Source organism: Phyllopteryx taeniolatus, chromosome 4 (assembly GCF_024500385.1).
Source record: "Phyllopteryx taeniolatus isolate TA_2022b chromosome 4, UOR_Ptae_1.2, whole genome shotgun sequence".
NCBI classification, from domain to species: domain Eukaryota; kingdom Metazoa; phylum Chordata; class Actinopteri; order Syngnathiformes; family Syngnathidae; genus Phyllopteryx; species Phyllopteryx taeniolatus.
Window position 1 is genome coordinate 21,502,581 of NC_084505.1, and position 12,528 is coordinate 21,515,108.

At 43.6% G+C, this 12,528-nt stretch overlaps 1 protein-coding gene across 12 annotated transcripts in view; it reads right to left on the minus strand.

Annotated features, from left to right (window-relative positions):
* Nucleotides 1-12,528, minus strand: part of pcm1 (pericentriolar material 1) — a 34,214-nt gene that overhangs the window by 9,995 nt on the left and 11,691 nt on the right. For 7 of the 12 annotated variants that reach the window (XM_061770520.1, XM_061770526.1, XM_061770518.1 and 4 more), the window contains 18 exons: nucleotides 11,839-12,051; nucleotides 11,539-11,708; nucleotides 11,231-11,460; nucleotides 10,251-10,399; nucleotides 9,221-9,365; nucleotides 7,932-8,102; nucleotides 7,668-7,843; nucleotides 6,795-6,968; nucleotides 5,485-5,746; nucleotides 5,250-5,395; nucleotides 5,088-5,173; nucleotides 4,064-4,253; nucleotides 3,681-3,988; nucleotides 3,094-3,249; nucleotides 2,892-2,948; nucleotides 2,544-2,716; nucleotides 1,148-1,276; nucleotides 487-592 (listed from right to left, as the gene is read on the minus strand). In XM_061770520.1, coding sequence (XP_061626504.1) covers nucleotides 487-592; nucleotides 1,148-1,276; nucleotides 2,544-2,716; nucleotides 2,892-2,948; nucleotides 3,094-3,249; nucleotides 3,681-3,988; nucleotides 4,064-4,253; nucleotides 5,088-5,173; nucleotides 5,250-5,395; nucleotides 5,485-5,746; nucleotides 6,795-6,968; nucleotides 7,668-7,843; nucleotides 7,932-8,102; nucleotides 9,221-9,365; nucleotides 10,251-10,399; nucleotides 11,231-11,460; nucleotides 11,539-11,708; nucleotides 11,839-12,051 — 3,041 coding nt within the window. The remainder of the gene's footprint in view (nucleotides 1-486; nucleotides 593-1,147; nucleotides 1,277-2,543; nucleotides 2,717-2,891; nucleotides 2,949-3,093; nucleotides 3,250-3,680; nucleotides 3,989-4,063; nucleotides 4,254-5,087; nucleotides 5,174-5,249; nucleotides 5,396-5,484; nucleotides 5,747-6,794; nucleotides 6,969-7,667; nucleotides 7,844-7,931; nucleotides 8,103-9,220; nucleotides 9,366-10,250; nucleotides 10,400-11,230; nucleotides 11,461-11,538; nucleotides 11,709-11,838; nucleotides 12,052-12,528) is intronic. The other 5 variants (XM_061770524.1, XM_061770523.1, XM_061770521.1 and 2 more) reach the window with 5 other exon arrangements.

Genomic DNA, 12,528 nt, shown 5'->3' on the forward strand with positions numbered 1-12,528 from the left:
TTCATGCATGATTCTTTCCGTCCAGAGTCACACCCTGGTGGTGGTAAGCTACCCTGGGGCAGTCTGACGGCGCCTCCGACCTCCATCAAACATCCATTCGTCTTGCCCACGGACATGACGACGACCTGCGCTCGAGCAGGGATACGAACCGGTTGCAGGGCGTACGCTTACCCTCTGCGCCAAGCGAGTTTTGAGTTACGAGCATTGTCGTGGAAAAAAATGAAACTCGTATCTTAAGGCACAACTGTACAATTTATGTTTGCACACATTTTTGTGTTCAAACATGTTTACAATGCGTTAAAGAATTGTTTTATTAGGTAAATGTCTTTAAAGCACATAAAAGCATTTTTGTATATGATCTTTCTAGATGGCAGATTTTCACCTATTGCGGGTGCATCTGGATTCTGGAACAGGGTTTTACTGCAGTTTATTGAAGTCTTTTAACGCGCCAGTGATCTCATTTCTAGTTCCGAGGTTCAAACATACCCAGATCATCCTTGGAAAATGGATCCAGGTTGGTAGAAGACAAGGTGCTGTCATTACCCACAGACTCCATGTCGTCTCTCTTCTTCGAGTTCTTCTCCACCACTTCCTAAAAATACAGAATACCCAGCATATATTCAGCATTCTTAAAAGCGGCAGCCGCTCTCATTAGGCACAAATGAATGATCCTCCCGAGAAACTCCGGAGGAATAGAACAAGCAAGCAGGCAAGGCTTGTAAGCACTGACTGTTCTTCAAACAGAAATCAAGACGTTTCATCTATCACTCCATAACAAAGGAATTATTTAAGACACTATTGGCCTGGCTCCCAATTAGCAGCACGCCGACAGAACACGGGCGACAACGCACAGACAGTCGGGGGGTCACTGCTTACAGACTTGTCTCGCTGTCAAGTCAGTGTGAATGAAGACGAGGGGAGGAAAACGGATTGGGAGACGACATGGAAAGGCTGCGAGGAGAGCAAGTTTAAAAAAAAAAAAAAGGAAATGGATGAAAGATGTAGAAGCAGGAGCAGGCGGATGGAGATGAGAAATGAGATGAAGAAAACCAAGATAGGATCGTCCTGCAAATATATTCAGTGGTACAAAATAAGACGAGACAGAGAGCGAATGGCATAGTGGGAACGCCGCTAGTGCGTCTCTTACCGCGTCGCTTATCGTCGAGCTCTCGCTGGGCGTCAGCTCAGACTGAGAGCCCCCGGCCCAAGACACTGCACCCAGGGCCGGCATCTCCTGGGAAGCGCTCTTCTCCGCCAGGTGCCTGGTCACCAAGTCCTGCACAAGGTCAATTGCCAGAGAGACCTCACAGCATTCAAAACTCTGCCACAAGCTTTCCTTGTGTATTCAATTTCGATGAAATTAGGTGTGTGCATGACAGTGGTAATAAGTGCATAATATTTGCGAATAAAATGAATATATTAGAAATTTCTGCCCCTTTTTCAGGTCCTTGCTGCTGGGTAAATAAATTTAATACACCATATATGGTAGTTTCAATATACAGGGTGATTGAAAAGTAACTCCCTATTTCTAAGTACTTGTAATTTATTTCTGAACTATAACTCTTACAAGAAATGAACGAACTATTTTTTCAATTCTATATTTTTTTTTTATTTACAGAAGGGTTAAAACATCAAGGGGCATTTTTATATTTAATATTGTTTTTTTAAATATTTATCATTTAAAAAGTACAAATAAGGGCAGCAGAAGACTATCCTCTTTACATTCTAAAAATTATTTTCTAGATAAAATTTTTTTTTTTTTTTTTTTTACCTTAGAATGTGTCAATTTAACCCACAACTTAACATGAGTGTTAAAAGTGAGACAATTTGGAGTTCAACCAAGTTTTTCTAGAAAGACTTCAAACCATCACACGTGATTGTGAAATCGGGTTAAAGCTCAGTGACCAGCAAAAGGATTTGGTGGATGTGTGTTGTTATCCTTTGGCTATTGTATAAATAGCAAATAGCATGAAGGCTAAGGAATGACTTGCATTAATACTGCAGACACACAGCTTTTTATCGTACGTTATTCTCCATCATGTGTCTGTCAGGTGTCGTTTTACAGGTTACCTTATGTTATATTGTTAGCCTAATAGCATAATTAACTATGTCATTTTTCACTTACAGTATATAACATAACAAACACCAATGGACTTCCTTAAACGTTTATTTCGTTGTCCGTGTCAAATGTCAGTCATTCAAGTCGTGGTACTCTGGAAAGGTTGAATTGAGACAACTGGACTTCTCTTTTGTTGATTTTTTTTTCTTCTTGTTCTTCCAAAAACCTTAGGCAATTATGCTGTTACGCTAACAATTATACTTGTTCAAATGGTACTTAATGCCTGCCACACACCGAACAATGCGGCCTAACCCGAGTGAAGAAGCCTTGCGCGGCGTGTGAGGTTTGGTAACGACTGTAGTTTTCATGAGCGGCCAATCACTCGGCCACTGGTTTTGCAAATTTGAATTCAAATTTTGAATCGCCATTCGACGATGTAGCCAAGCCATACAGTAAACATTTGTTTGTGTTTTACAACAATAACCTGCAGGGAATAGAGCGCCCTCTGCCTCAGGTAGTCTGTGTTGAGCAACTGCAGCTCGTGGAAGAGCTCGATGAGAAAGTGAGGCCGCGACTCGTTCTGGGATATCAGCGTTGCCACCTCGGAGTAGATGGTCTCCCTGAGCGCCTCGAACAAGGAGAAGTCGCTGCTTGCATCTGTGGTTTTGGGCAAACGTGACACATTGGTCTCCATATTCCAGTCGACAACATCAGTGACAAAAGGGCAGGTCACATGTGGGACGTGCGCATGCGTGGGATGCTTTTGGGTGAGGCGAGAATGGAGAAAAGCAAACCAAAAAAAGTGTTGCAGGGACTTGGATGGTGAGGTTACCTGGTGCTTCTGTGCATGCAATTCTGTTAGAGAGGAAGGGTGTTCTCCAAGCATAGGCTGTCAGTAGGATAAATTAACAGTCAACTCAGAATGAAACGTGGCTGTGACAAATGTGCAAAAGAAACTTGAGCTGTGGGAGTTGTGATGAAATACTAAATTAGCAAGCAAAGGTATAGGGGTCGAGAGGTGCTTTTAGTCGTACCAGAGGAGATGTCATTTGCCTTGTTGCCAAGCTTGGTTTTGCTGTTGAGTTTCTCCTGTGTGAGTTTGTCCAACAGATGCTGATCCTTGTGACGAGACGATGCTGCCCTCTCTTGGTCGAGGTCTGCAGTGCTGCTCAGGCTGTCGCTCTCCAGACCTGATGAGTGGCGGAAAGTGAGTGCAGTACTGCACTTAAGTAGATTTTTCAGCTATCTGTACTTTTTACTTGAGTATTTATTTTTGTGATGGCTTTTTACATATCTGTGATATCTGTACTTTTTACACCTTACTTTGTCAAAGTAGGCTCCCTACTTTTTCAGCCTCCGCATGATGAATTGACATATATATGACCTAAATAGGGCTAAAGCCAACCCTTGTTGAGATCTTACAAGGCGAAAAAACAGGGACAGCAGCAAACGGAAAAAAACGAACCACAGTTTCATAGAATCACCTTAAGTTTGTGATGCTGTCGGCTACAAATTGTATGTCATTCCAGCCAAAAAACACAAAAGTGTTCAAAAAATTCCAATTTATCCTATGTGGAAAAAACACTTACAGGTCTTGTGGAATTGGATTTTGTTGGTGTACCTTCATTGTTCTTTTTGGGCCCTTTGCCCCTCTTGCGCCGGTTCGTCTTGCTGCGGGAGGCCAGATTGGCCTGGGCGGAGGCCTTGCGCCCGGTTTTAAAGGTCTTGGTGACGGTGGTAGGATCAGCGCTGTCGGGCAAGCTGCTGAAACTCGCCTCCGAGGCCCGCTCGCACTCGGTCGGAGGGCTGCAGCGTCGCTGTGGTGAGGGGAACGAGGGAGGGGAGAAAGAAGGGAGGCGCTCCCCTGTTGCAGGCGGATGATGCGGGACAGTGTTGTTTGGGAAGGTGTTGTTGGACAAGCCCGTGGGTCTAAACGGGGGTCATTTGTAACAATGAAGAGCACAGAATGAAGTGCAATGTAGTCACACAAATGAAGAGACTTACCGTCCGTCGGTAGTGACGTTAAGAGGTGAGCGCTGGAGTGGGGGAGGGAAACTCATGTACTCCGTTTTGATGGAGGTGCTGGCATCCAAGTGCTGCTTCTGCTGGTCCGGACGAGCCTGATTAGCATTTGCTGCACCCTGAGGGAATTCGCCCATGGTAGCAGGGAAGAGAGGGAAGAGGCTAAATCCTGCTGTCATCAGAAGGAAAGGGAAAAAAAAAATGCTTTAGTTAATCGTTTTCTGAAATAAAGTACCGCATTTCCTCAAATACAAGGGGGTACTCAGTTTATGTACGGCGGCAAGATCACCTGGAATGGTAAATATAATAAATATGAATTGGCTAACTCAGCATGCCTTCTGTTGCCAGGTGACAACATATTCATATGCTGCTGGACAAACTAGTTCACGTGCATTTCTAACCTAGAAACCTCTTAAACTGAGGAACTCCTGTAGTGGCCTCCGCTCTAATCCCAATTAACCACAGGATCTGTCTTGCACTTTTTATAAATTATAGACAAACGATTTATCTCATGCTGCACCTCAACACGGTGCCTCATTTTCAGGGACACCAGTTTGCCTTTATTATGACTGACGACAACCTGTGTTGCAGACCTGGCATCTGTAAACCTGAAGTTTAGGGTGGAGTTTAAAGAGCATGTGCTAGTGGATGCAACGTGAAATAAACAAGTACTATAAGCGGAGTTGAGCAAGCCTGCCTCACAACAGAGAAGTTTTAGAAGCTTGCGTGGTTTTTTTTTTCTCGCATTGGATTATTAAATCCAAATTGTCCATAGGCGTGAATGTGTTGTTTGTCAATGTGTGCCCTGCGATTGACTGGCAACCAGTCCAGAGTGTACCCCGCTTCGCTCGCCAAACGTCAGCTGGGATGGGCTCCAGTTCATCCGCCCTCCTAATGAGGACAAGCGACAGAAAATGGATGGTTCCCACCCTGTGTAAGATACAAGTGGCAGCCATGGCTACTACTTGAGTAGAGATGGAGGAAAGGGGGACTTCTGCGTGCTAACCTGGAGCTGGAGGGGATAGGTGTTGTTGGTTTTGTAGTTGTGGCTCTTGCTGCTGCTGTAGGAGCTCATTCAGCACCTGTTTCAGTCTAGAACAGAATATGACAACATTTAAAAAGATGCTGCATCTTTATTAAAAATGAATCAAAATAGAATGCTTTTTACCTCTGGACATTGGTTTGCTGCCAAGCCAGCTGCATATAACACTGGTTGAGCTGGTGCATGAGCAGGTGGACCTGCGGTGATGTCAGGTTGTTGGGCATCACGCCGTACGAGCCCGTCATCAAGCTTTGCAGCATGTACGACAGCATCTTGGGAAGAAAGGCGAGAGAGAGAGAGATCAGATTTTGTTGTAATTTATTTTCCTGTTGTGGCGTTCATGGATCATCCAATCGGCAACCTGCTGGTCCTGCAGCAGCGTCTGACACATGTTGGTGCTGAAGTCCAGCTGTCTCTGCAGCTGGCTGATCTGCTCCTGCCAGTGGGTGGAGCCCTCGGCCACAGAGAGCTCAGAGGCCCAGCATAGGTTCTCCTGACGTCTTGCAGTTGCAGGCTGGCTTGCAGACTTGTTTGAACTTCTGGGCGGTTGCGGCTGTTGCTGCTTGGTCTTAACACGAGGAGACGCATGCTCAGAGAAAAAGGCCGGTGGAGGCTCTGGGTTACTGGCGACACAGACATAAGAGCACATGATGTTGTATACAGTGAAATGCCTTTAAGCTTAAACTTTAAGGAAACAGATTTGTTGTAAATGTATCAACTTCTGGTTCTGGTTCCAGGTGTCAAATGGGTGAACCGTCAACTCACCTCACAAGACCTCATTCCGTCAGCATCAAATGTTTAACTCTGCATGTGTAGTCCGCTTTATATTCTTGCAACAACAAAATAAATAAAACGAAGAATATGCAAAAAATGTACACATTTTGGACATTCGGCTATCAGTGCCTCAGCTGTCAGCACACCACACTAGAACTCATTTTGGCCAGTATCAAAGCATTAACTCTGCCTGTGAGTTTGGCTTTTTGCAACATGTCTTAATAGGACTCTTTTGAGTCAGAGACAGTATTGTCAATCTATTTCTGACTAAAGGACTTATGAGATTTGGAGCTTCTCTGACTACTTCTACTTCTATCTGTACTGCTTGACGTGATAGCACTGAGTGACGATGTCGATTGCTGTTAGCTTCTCACTCAAGCTGCCAACTGGCTCGCTGCAAGTCACTCGGAGTGCTGTATCTGTGTGTTTCAGATGTATTTATGACAGAGGTGCAACAATTTATCCATTAATAGACAAATCATTATCTGGGTGTGTTTATTTTTTAAACAACAATAATCAATTAATACATATTTTGTCATAAACTTTCCGTCCGCATAATGTTTACACAACCGCCGCCTCTCATTTTGCCTGCATCTCTTTCAGCGGTGCCTTTCAGACAGGCTATAGAAAACTCACACAAAGGCACAAATAAAACAATTTTTAAAAGACAAAGGCCCAAATAAATGCTCGACAGCAGTGCCTTTTGACCATTGTATGTCAACCTGAACCGTTTCATTTTTCTACAGGACCTTGCCGTAGCGTTGACTAGCAGATAGGGTTTACAAAAATCTAACCCTAACGCTGTGGCAACTGTGCGACCCGGAATTACTTATCAAGTAGTTACTTGATTTTAAGCCAGAAGTCCTGGCCCATCTATGGCATAAATCCAATACTGACCATTCTTGGTTTTTCCTCTTGGTGTAAATGGACTGAATCCTGCTGGCAGTGACGATGTGGCCATCGTCCGCAGAGCTGCTTTCTGAGCTGTCCTCTTCCTCCGCGCTGTGCTCGGAGTGGTAGTCATCGTCCTCATCCAGGTTGCACGGAGTGGAGCCCCAGGTGGCCATAGTCCTAATAACATCAGCAATATTAGCCCCATCCATCCATCCATTTTCTCTACTGCTTATCCTCACTAAGGTCGTGGGTGTGCTGGAGCCTATTTCGGCTGGCTCTGGGCACGAGGTGGGGTACACCCTGAACTGGACGCCAGCCAATCGCAGGGCACAATATTAGTCCCTTCATAGGCAAATAATGCTCAGAGAGAGCATTTTTAAACACTGTGGCTTAGGGCTGGGTGATAGTCTTCAAATAAAGTCTTCACAAACAACCCATTTTAACTCATTCACTGCCAGCCTTCCCAGTTAACATGGATATTTGACTTTAAAGCCGTCAATGGCAGTGAATGTGTTAACAATTGCTTTCCCCTTTGCTTTTGAACAAAAATGACAATTACATTATTCAAAACAAGGTTTTTTTTCACCACTGGGTTTTGCTGTATTTCACCTAAACCCAAACAAGCTTAGAAAGTATTTTTCCAGTAAATCTTTGTCCTGACCATTAACTTGCATCAAATTCCACAGAAATAAGAGAAAACCTTTTTCTTTGCAGATAAGAAAATAAGTACTTCTTCTTAGGAGAACATATCTGTTTAGTGAAAACATGCATGTAAAAACTATCCTTAATAAATGAACATTTTAAAATGTTCAACAATGTAACATCATAAAAGGAGCCGTCAAACTGCAGTCACCCAGCCCTACTGTGACTTAATACCTTTCATCCCGACTACCAGCGAGCAGGGAGGGACCCGCTTGCTCGTCAGTCCCGCAGGGGGATTCGGCGAGGCCGCTGCGCCTCTGATGTTCCACCATCAGGGACTCTAGGTGCTTGCGCCGCTGCCGCAGCTCCTCCCGGACGATCTGGTGGCGACGCATCTCCGACCAGAGCTGCTGGCAACACATCAAGAAAAGTAGCTCTGGTTAAAAATGTAGCATCTTTTCACCTGAAGTGGCTCTGCGTTTGTATGTGTGTTGCCACCTCGTTATCAGGTACTGAAGTAGTGGCAGCTTCTGGAGCGGTGGCCTTGAGCACAGCCGGGCTGCTTTTGGCCACAGCTGATGAGGAAGGTTGCGCGAGGGCTGGCGTTGAAGCCGCGCCCGGAACCTTCCACATCAAGCCCTGCTCGCTCACTTGGCTGGACAGTGAGGACTGGAGCAGAAAAAACACATGGGAAAGAGTTTGTCTGACAAAATATGGTTCATGTGTATTTCTGTAAGGCAGAAATGTCAAAACTCAATTTCATCAGTTATGCTCGGCCTCAGAGGGCCCGTTATAACTGTGACTATAAATGTATAAACTCTTTATCATACATGCATACATGATAGCCCCTGCATTCGAATATTATCAACCGTTAACAACAAATGCATAACTTGGAGATCGGAAGTATGTGGAAAACAATGCCAAGCAGATATTAACAGTAAAGGTTTTGGTGAAAACTATGCCCGTCGACCGAGCTCAGCGGGCTGGTCAACTCAACCTTCTCTAGCTCTCTTGCCTGTCAGCTCTCGCCTCATCATCTTTCTACCAATATACTCACCATCTCTGCTCTGGACATGAGCAAACAATCTAAGTCCTGTCTCTCTAACTTTGTCTTTATAACATCTAGCCTTGGCTCTCCTTCCGATGAGCTCATTTTTTAAACCCATCCAAACTGTTCACTCCGAAGGAGAACCTCAACATCTTCATTTCCACCTGTTCAACCCTGCGCAGATCTGTTTCTTCAGCTCATTACCACACTCACCATTGCTCTGGACTGTTGACCCTGTTTAAAGTCCTCCACTCTTGCTATCTCGTTTTATTGGGGTTTGTTGGGAGGCTGCAACGGATTAATGGCATTTTCATTCATTTCAATGGGGAAAGACGATTGAAGATAGGATCGTTTTGAGTTAAGCGATAAAGGAACAAATTAAACTTGGACTCTCAAGGCACCACTGCACTGTACAAATGCATAAAAAAAACAAGACCACTAAACTGCAGATTTCCAAGATAAGTAGATGTGTTCCACAAAAATTATGTACTGTGAAAGATTCTATTTGAAGAATTGCGGTAGTCCCGGCTTCGACTGTCTGATGTTGAAGTGTCCCTAGGCAGGACAGTGAATCCTAAATTGATCCCAGTGTGCCTGGCAGCGTCTTAAATGGAAGTAGCCAGCCAATGGTGTATGAATGTGTTGTGAATGGATGAACGTAAGCCTCTGTAATGTGCTTTGGGTACCGTGATGCTATCGATAAAAGCGCTACATAAGTGAACTCTAATTACTATCTTACCATTTTGTCAGTTACCTGTAGGTCAGGGCACGTCAACTGGAGGTCCTGGATCTTGCCCTGGATCTCACCGAGCATCTGACGCTCCTCGTGGAGCTGCTTGAGCGCCTGCTTCTGCTGACGAAGCTTCTCTTTGTAGATCTTCTCCCTGTCACATCAAGTCAAGTAAGAATAAACGTGGTGTGTAAGAATAAACGTGGTGTGTTGGGACTTTCATTAACACATTCACTGCCATTGACGGTTTCAGAAGTCAAATATCCATGTTAACTGGGAAGGCTGGCAGTGACTTGAGTTAAATAAGCATACAGTCCCCTCCAAAAGTATTGGAACGGCAAGGTCAATTCCGTTTTTGTTGTATACTTAAGACATTTGGGTTTCAGATCAAGATGAATATGAGACAAAAGGTTCAGAATTCCAGCTTCACAGTATTTAAATCTATTTGTGTTAAACAACTCAGGACAGAGCACCTTTTGTTTGAACCCGCCCACTTTTCAAGTGACCAAAGGTATTGGAACATGTGACGGATGGTTGTTTCTAGTTGCGCAGGTGTTGCCTTTTAGATTGATTGCTTAAACATTAGATAGTGCTTGTTTTTGGCTTTGGGTTTCACCTGTGAAAACTGCATTTGCTGTTAAGCAAACATGAAGACCACAGAGCTGTCTATGGGAGAAAAGCAAACCATTTTGAGAGATGAGGGAAAATCGATCAGAGCTATTGCACAAACATTGGGCATAGCCAATACAACAATCTGGAATGTCCTGAAAAAGAAAAACTACTGGTGTATTCAGCAATAGAGATCGGATAGGTCGGCCAAGGGTATCAACAGTAGTTGATGACAGAAGCATTGTGACAGCTGTGAAGAAATACCCAAAGACAACAGTCGGTGACATGACTGCCAACCTGTACAGGGCAGGGGTATCACAATCCACTGTTCGAAGAAGACTTTGAGATAATGATCTGAAATTTCTTCAGTATACAACAAAAACAAAAGGAATTGACCTTGCCATCCCAATACTTTTGGAGGGGACTGTACCTGGCCTTGCTGTAGAGAGCTGCATCTGATCCCCGGGGATCCTGTTTGGGTCCAGCAGATGGTGGTCCCCCCACACTAACTCTAGTGTTATTCTGCTGATGTTGCAAAGCTTCCTCCTCATTGGCTGTCGTGGTGTCTGTATCGTCGCTCTGGACACAAAGACAAATATGTGTTAAACACAATTTCTTTATAAACAAAAAAACATGTATGTTGATGCTGAATTTCTCTGGTATTTGTGTTTGGCGACGCATCCACTGCACACGCTAATGAGGGAAAATGTCTGTCTTTTCAGTTCGCATGAGACAGATCTGCCCGCCGGAAACCGATTCAGCTCAAGTGAATATTAATATTAAGTTAGTTAGTTAATATTAAGTGTTCTATAAGTTAATATTAAGTGTTCTATAACTTCTTTGTGTATTTTGACGTTAGCATGTCAGAGACCTTATATTAAGACACCATGGAACTGTTTTTTTTTTGGGGGGGGAAAAATGGTTATCTCCTTTAAAATACTTTAGTAACCGCTACATAAGCTACACTGTTTACTACTGTATTTCTTGTAGAATGACTCCAGCGTGAATGCTTGAATCACCCCATTTACTAGAAAAACACTTTTTTTTCTTTTTTAACTAAAACCATCAATTTACTTTCATTTACTCAACCTCAAGAGAATACCTGGAGTCGGGCTTTCATTTTTACAAATGCAATTTTAGAGGGTGACGGTTGAGATGACAAATATAATTAGCAACATGACGAGATTTCCCAAAAATGCTATCAAAATGCTAAGTCTGGTTGGACTGGCGACTTAAACCTGAGTCCAGGGTTCCGGAGAAACTTCAGAGTGATATTGACCCAGGAGTCTATTTGGGGTGCAATGTTTTTTTTTGTTTTTTTTAAGTTTCAAAAATACTGTATTAATATTGATGATAAGAACGATTAGTTGTTTTTGCTGCTTTATGCGTGCGAGTTGTTAATAGTCCCACCTGGACCATAGCAACAAGCTCCTGCAACTGGCGTAACTTCTGCTTGGATTTCTGCTGGTGGACCTCCTGGGAGAAGCCTGTGTCGTTGGCCAGGCTGCTGCTTGACCTCGAGCCCGACACCTCGTTGTCTGGACCTGCGGGCCGGGCGCCAACACTGGCACCGCCATCGTTATTGTGACCATCCTCATCCTTCATCCAATTGTAGGCCGTATCCCTGTTGTACTGGCACTCTATAAAGGGAGGAGAAGTCAAAACAGGTGAACTACAGTCACTAGTTCAGAAAGTGGCTGATGTGTACTTGAGAGTACCAATGGCTGAGGGGATATTAAAGCTGCGGAGGTTGGCCGCTGACCGGTTGTTGATCTCAGTGTTGAGTCTACTGTCGCGATTATTGGTGTTCGTAGTGGTGCTACTTGAGACGCCGCGGCGGTTGGCAAGGCTGTTCAAGTCACCCCAGTTTCCGCTGCACCGTGAGTTCCTAAGCACACAAACGGACGGTTGAGTTTGAAATTTCACACCCGAGTCTGTTGAGTACAAAATGTCCCGCGAGACAAAGAAACAACAGGACTCTGTGTATCTAATTCGATTATCTGCAATTAGGCACACACCTGATGTTAGTTGGTGGCTGGCAATTCTCTTGCTCAGAGTCAAACATGGCCTCAAGCATGGAGCTGTCCTCTGTCTCCTCCTCCTCTGCTTCCTCATCCTCATCCTCCCTCATATTTTCGTTAACCGCATCCACCATCATATCCGATGTCTGCTGAAAGTACTGCACTAATTCCCGAAGCTCGTTAAGGCGCTTGTGGACCTCCTTCAGCTTTCTGTTGGTGTGCAAAACTAAAAAAATTAATTTATGAAAAGGTCAAATGGAAATGAAATACATAATGGTCTTGTAACTTTTACAAAGAAAATGCGTGCTGCTGCCCAACCAGCTTTTTTGTTTTCAATCTTGGCTTTGTCATGTATGATTTTATGCATACAGGATGGTTTTTTTATAGGGCAACTCTAAGAAAACAGTTTTATTGTGCGAAAAAAAAATGGCCAATGAAATTAAAACGTGGCTTAAAATGTGAAATAAAATTCTCTATTAATTAAAACGTAAAATAATCTATAAACGCTGTAAATCCATTTAAATGATTGTAAGAAAAATTACATTGAAAGTTACGTTTTTATTTCAATCAAACTTCTATTGTAATGCATCAATATCAGTATTGGTCTATTTAAAATGTTATTTCAGGTTAAAATTAATTATTTTACATTTTAATTGTCCGTCTTCTTTTAACTCGCTTTCTTTTTCA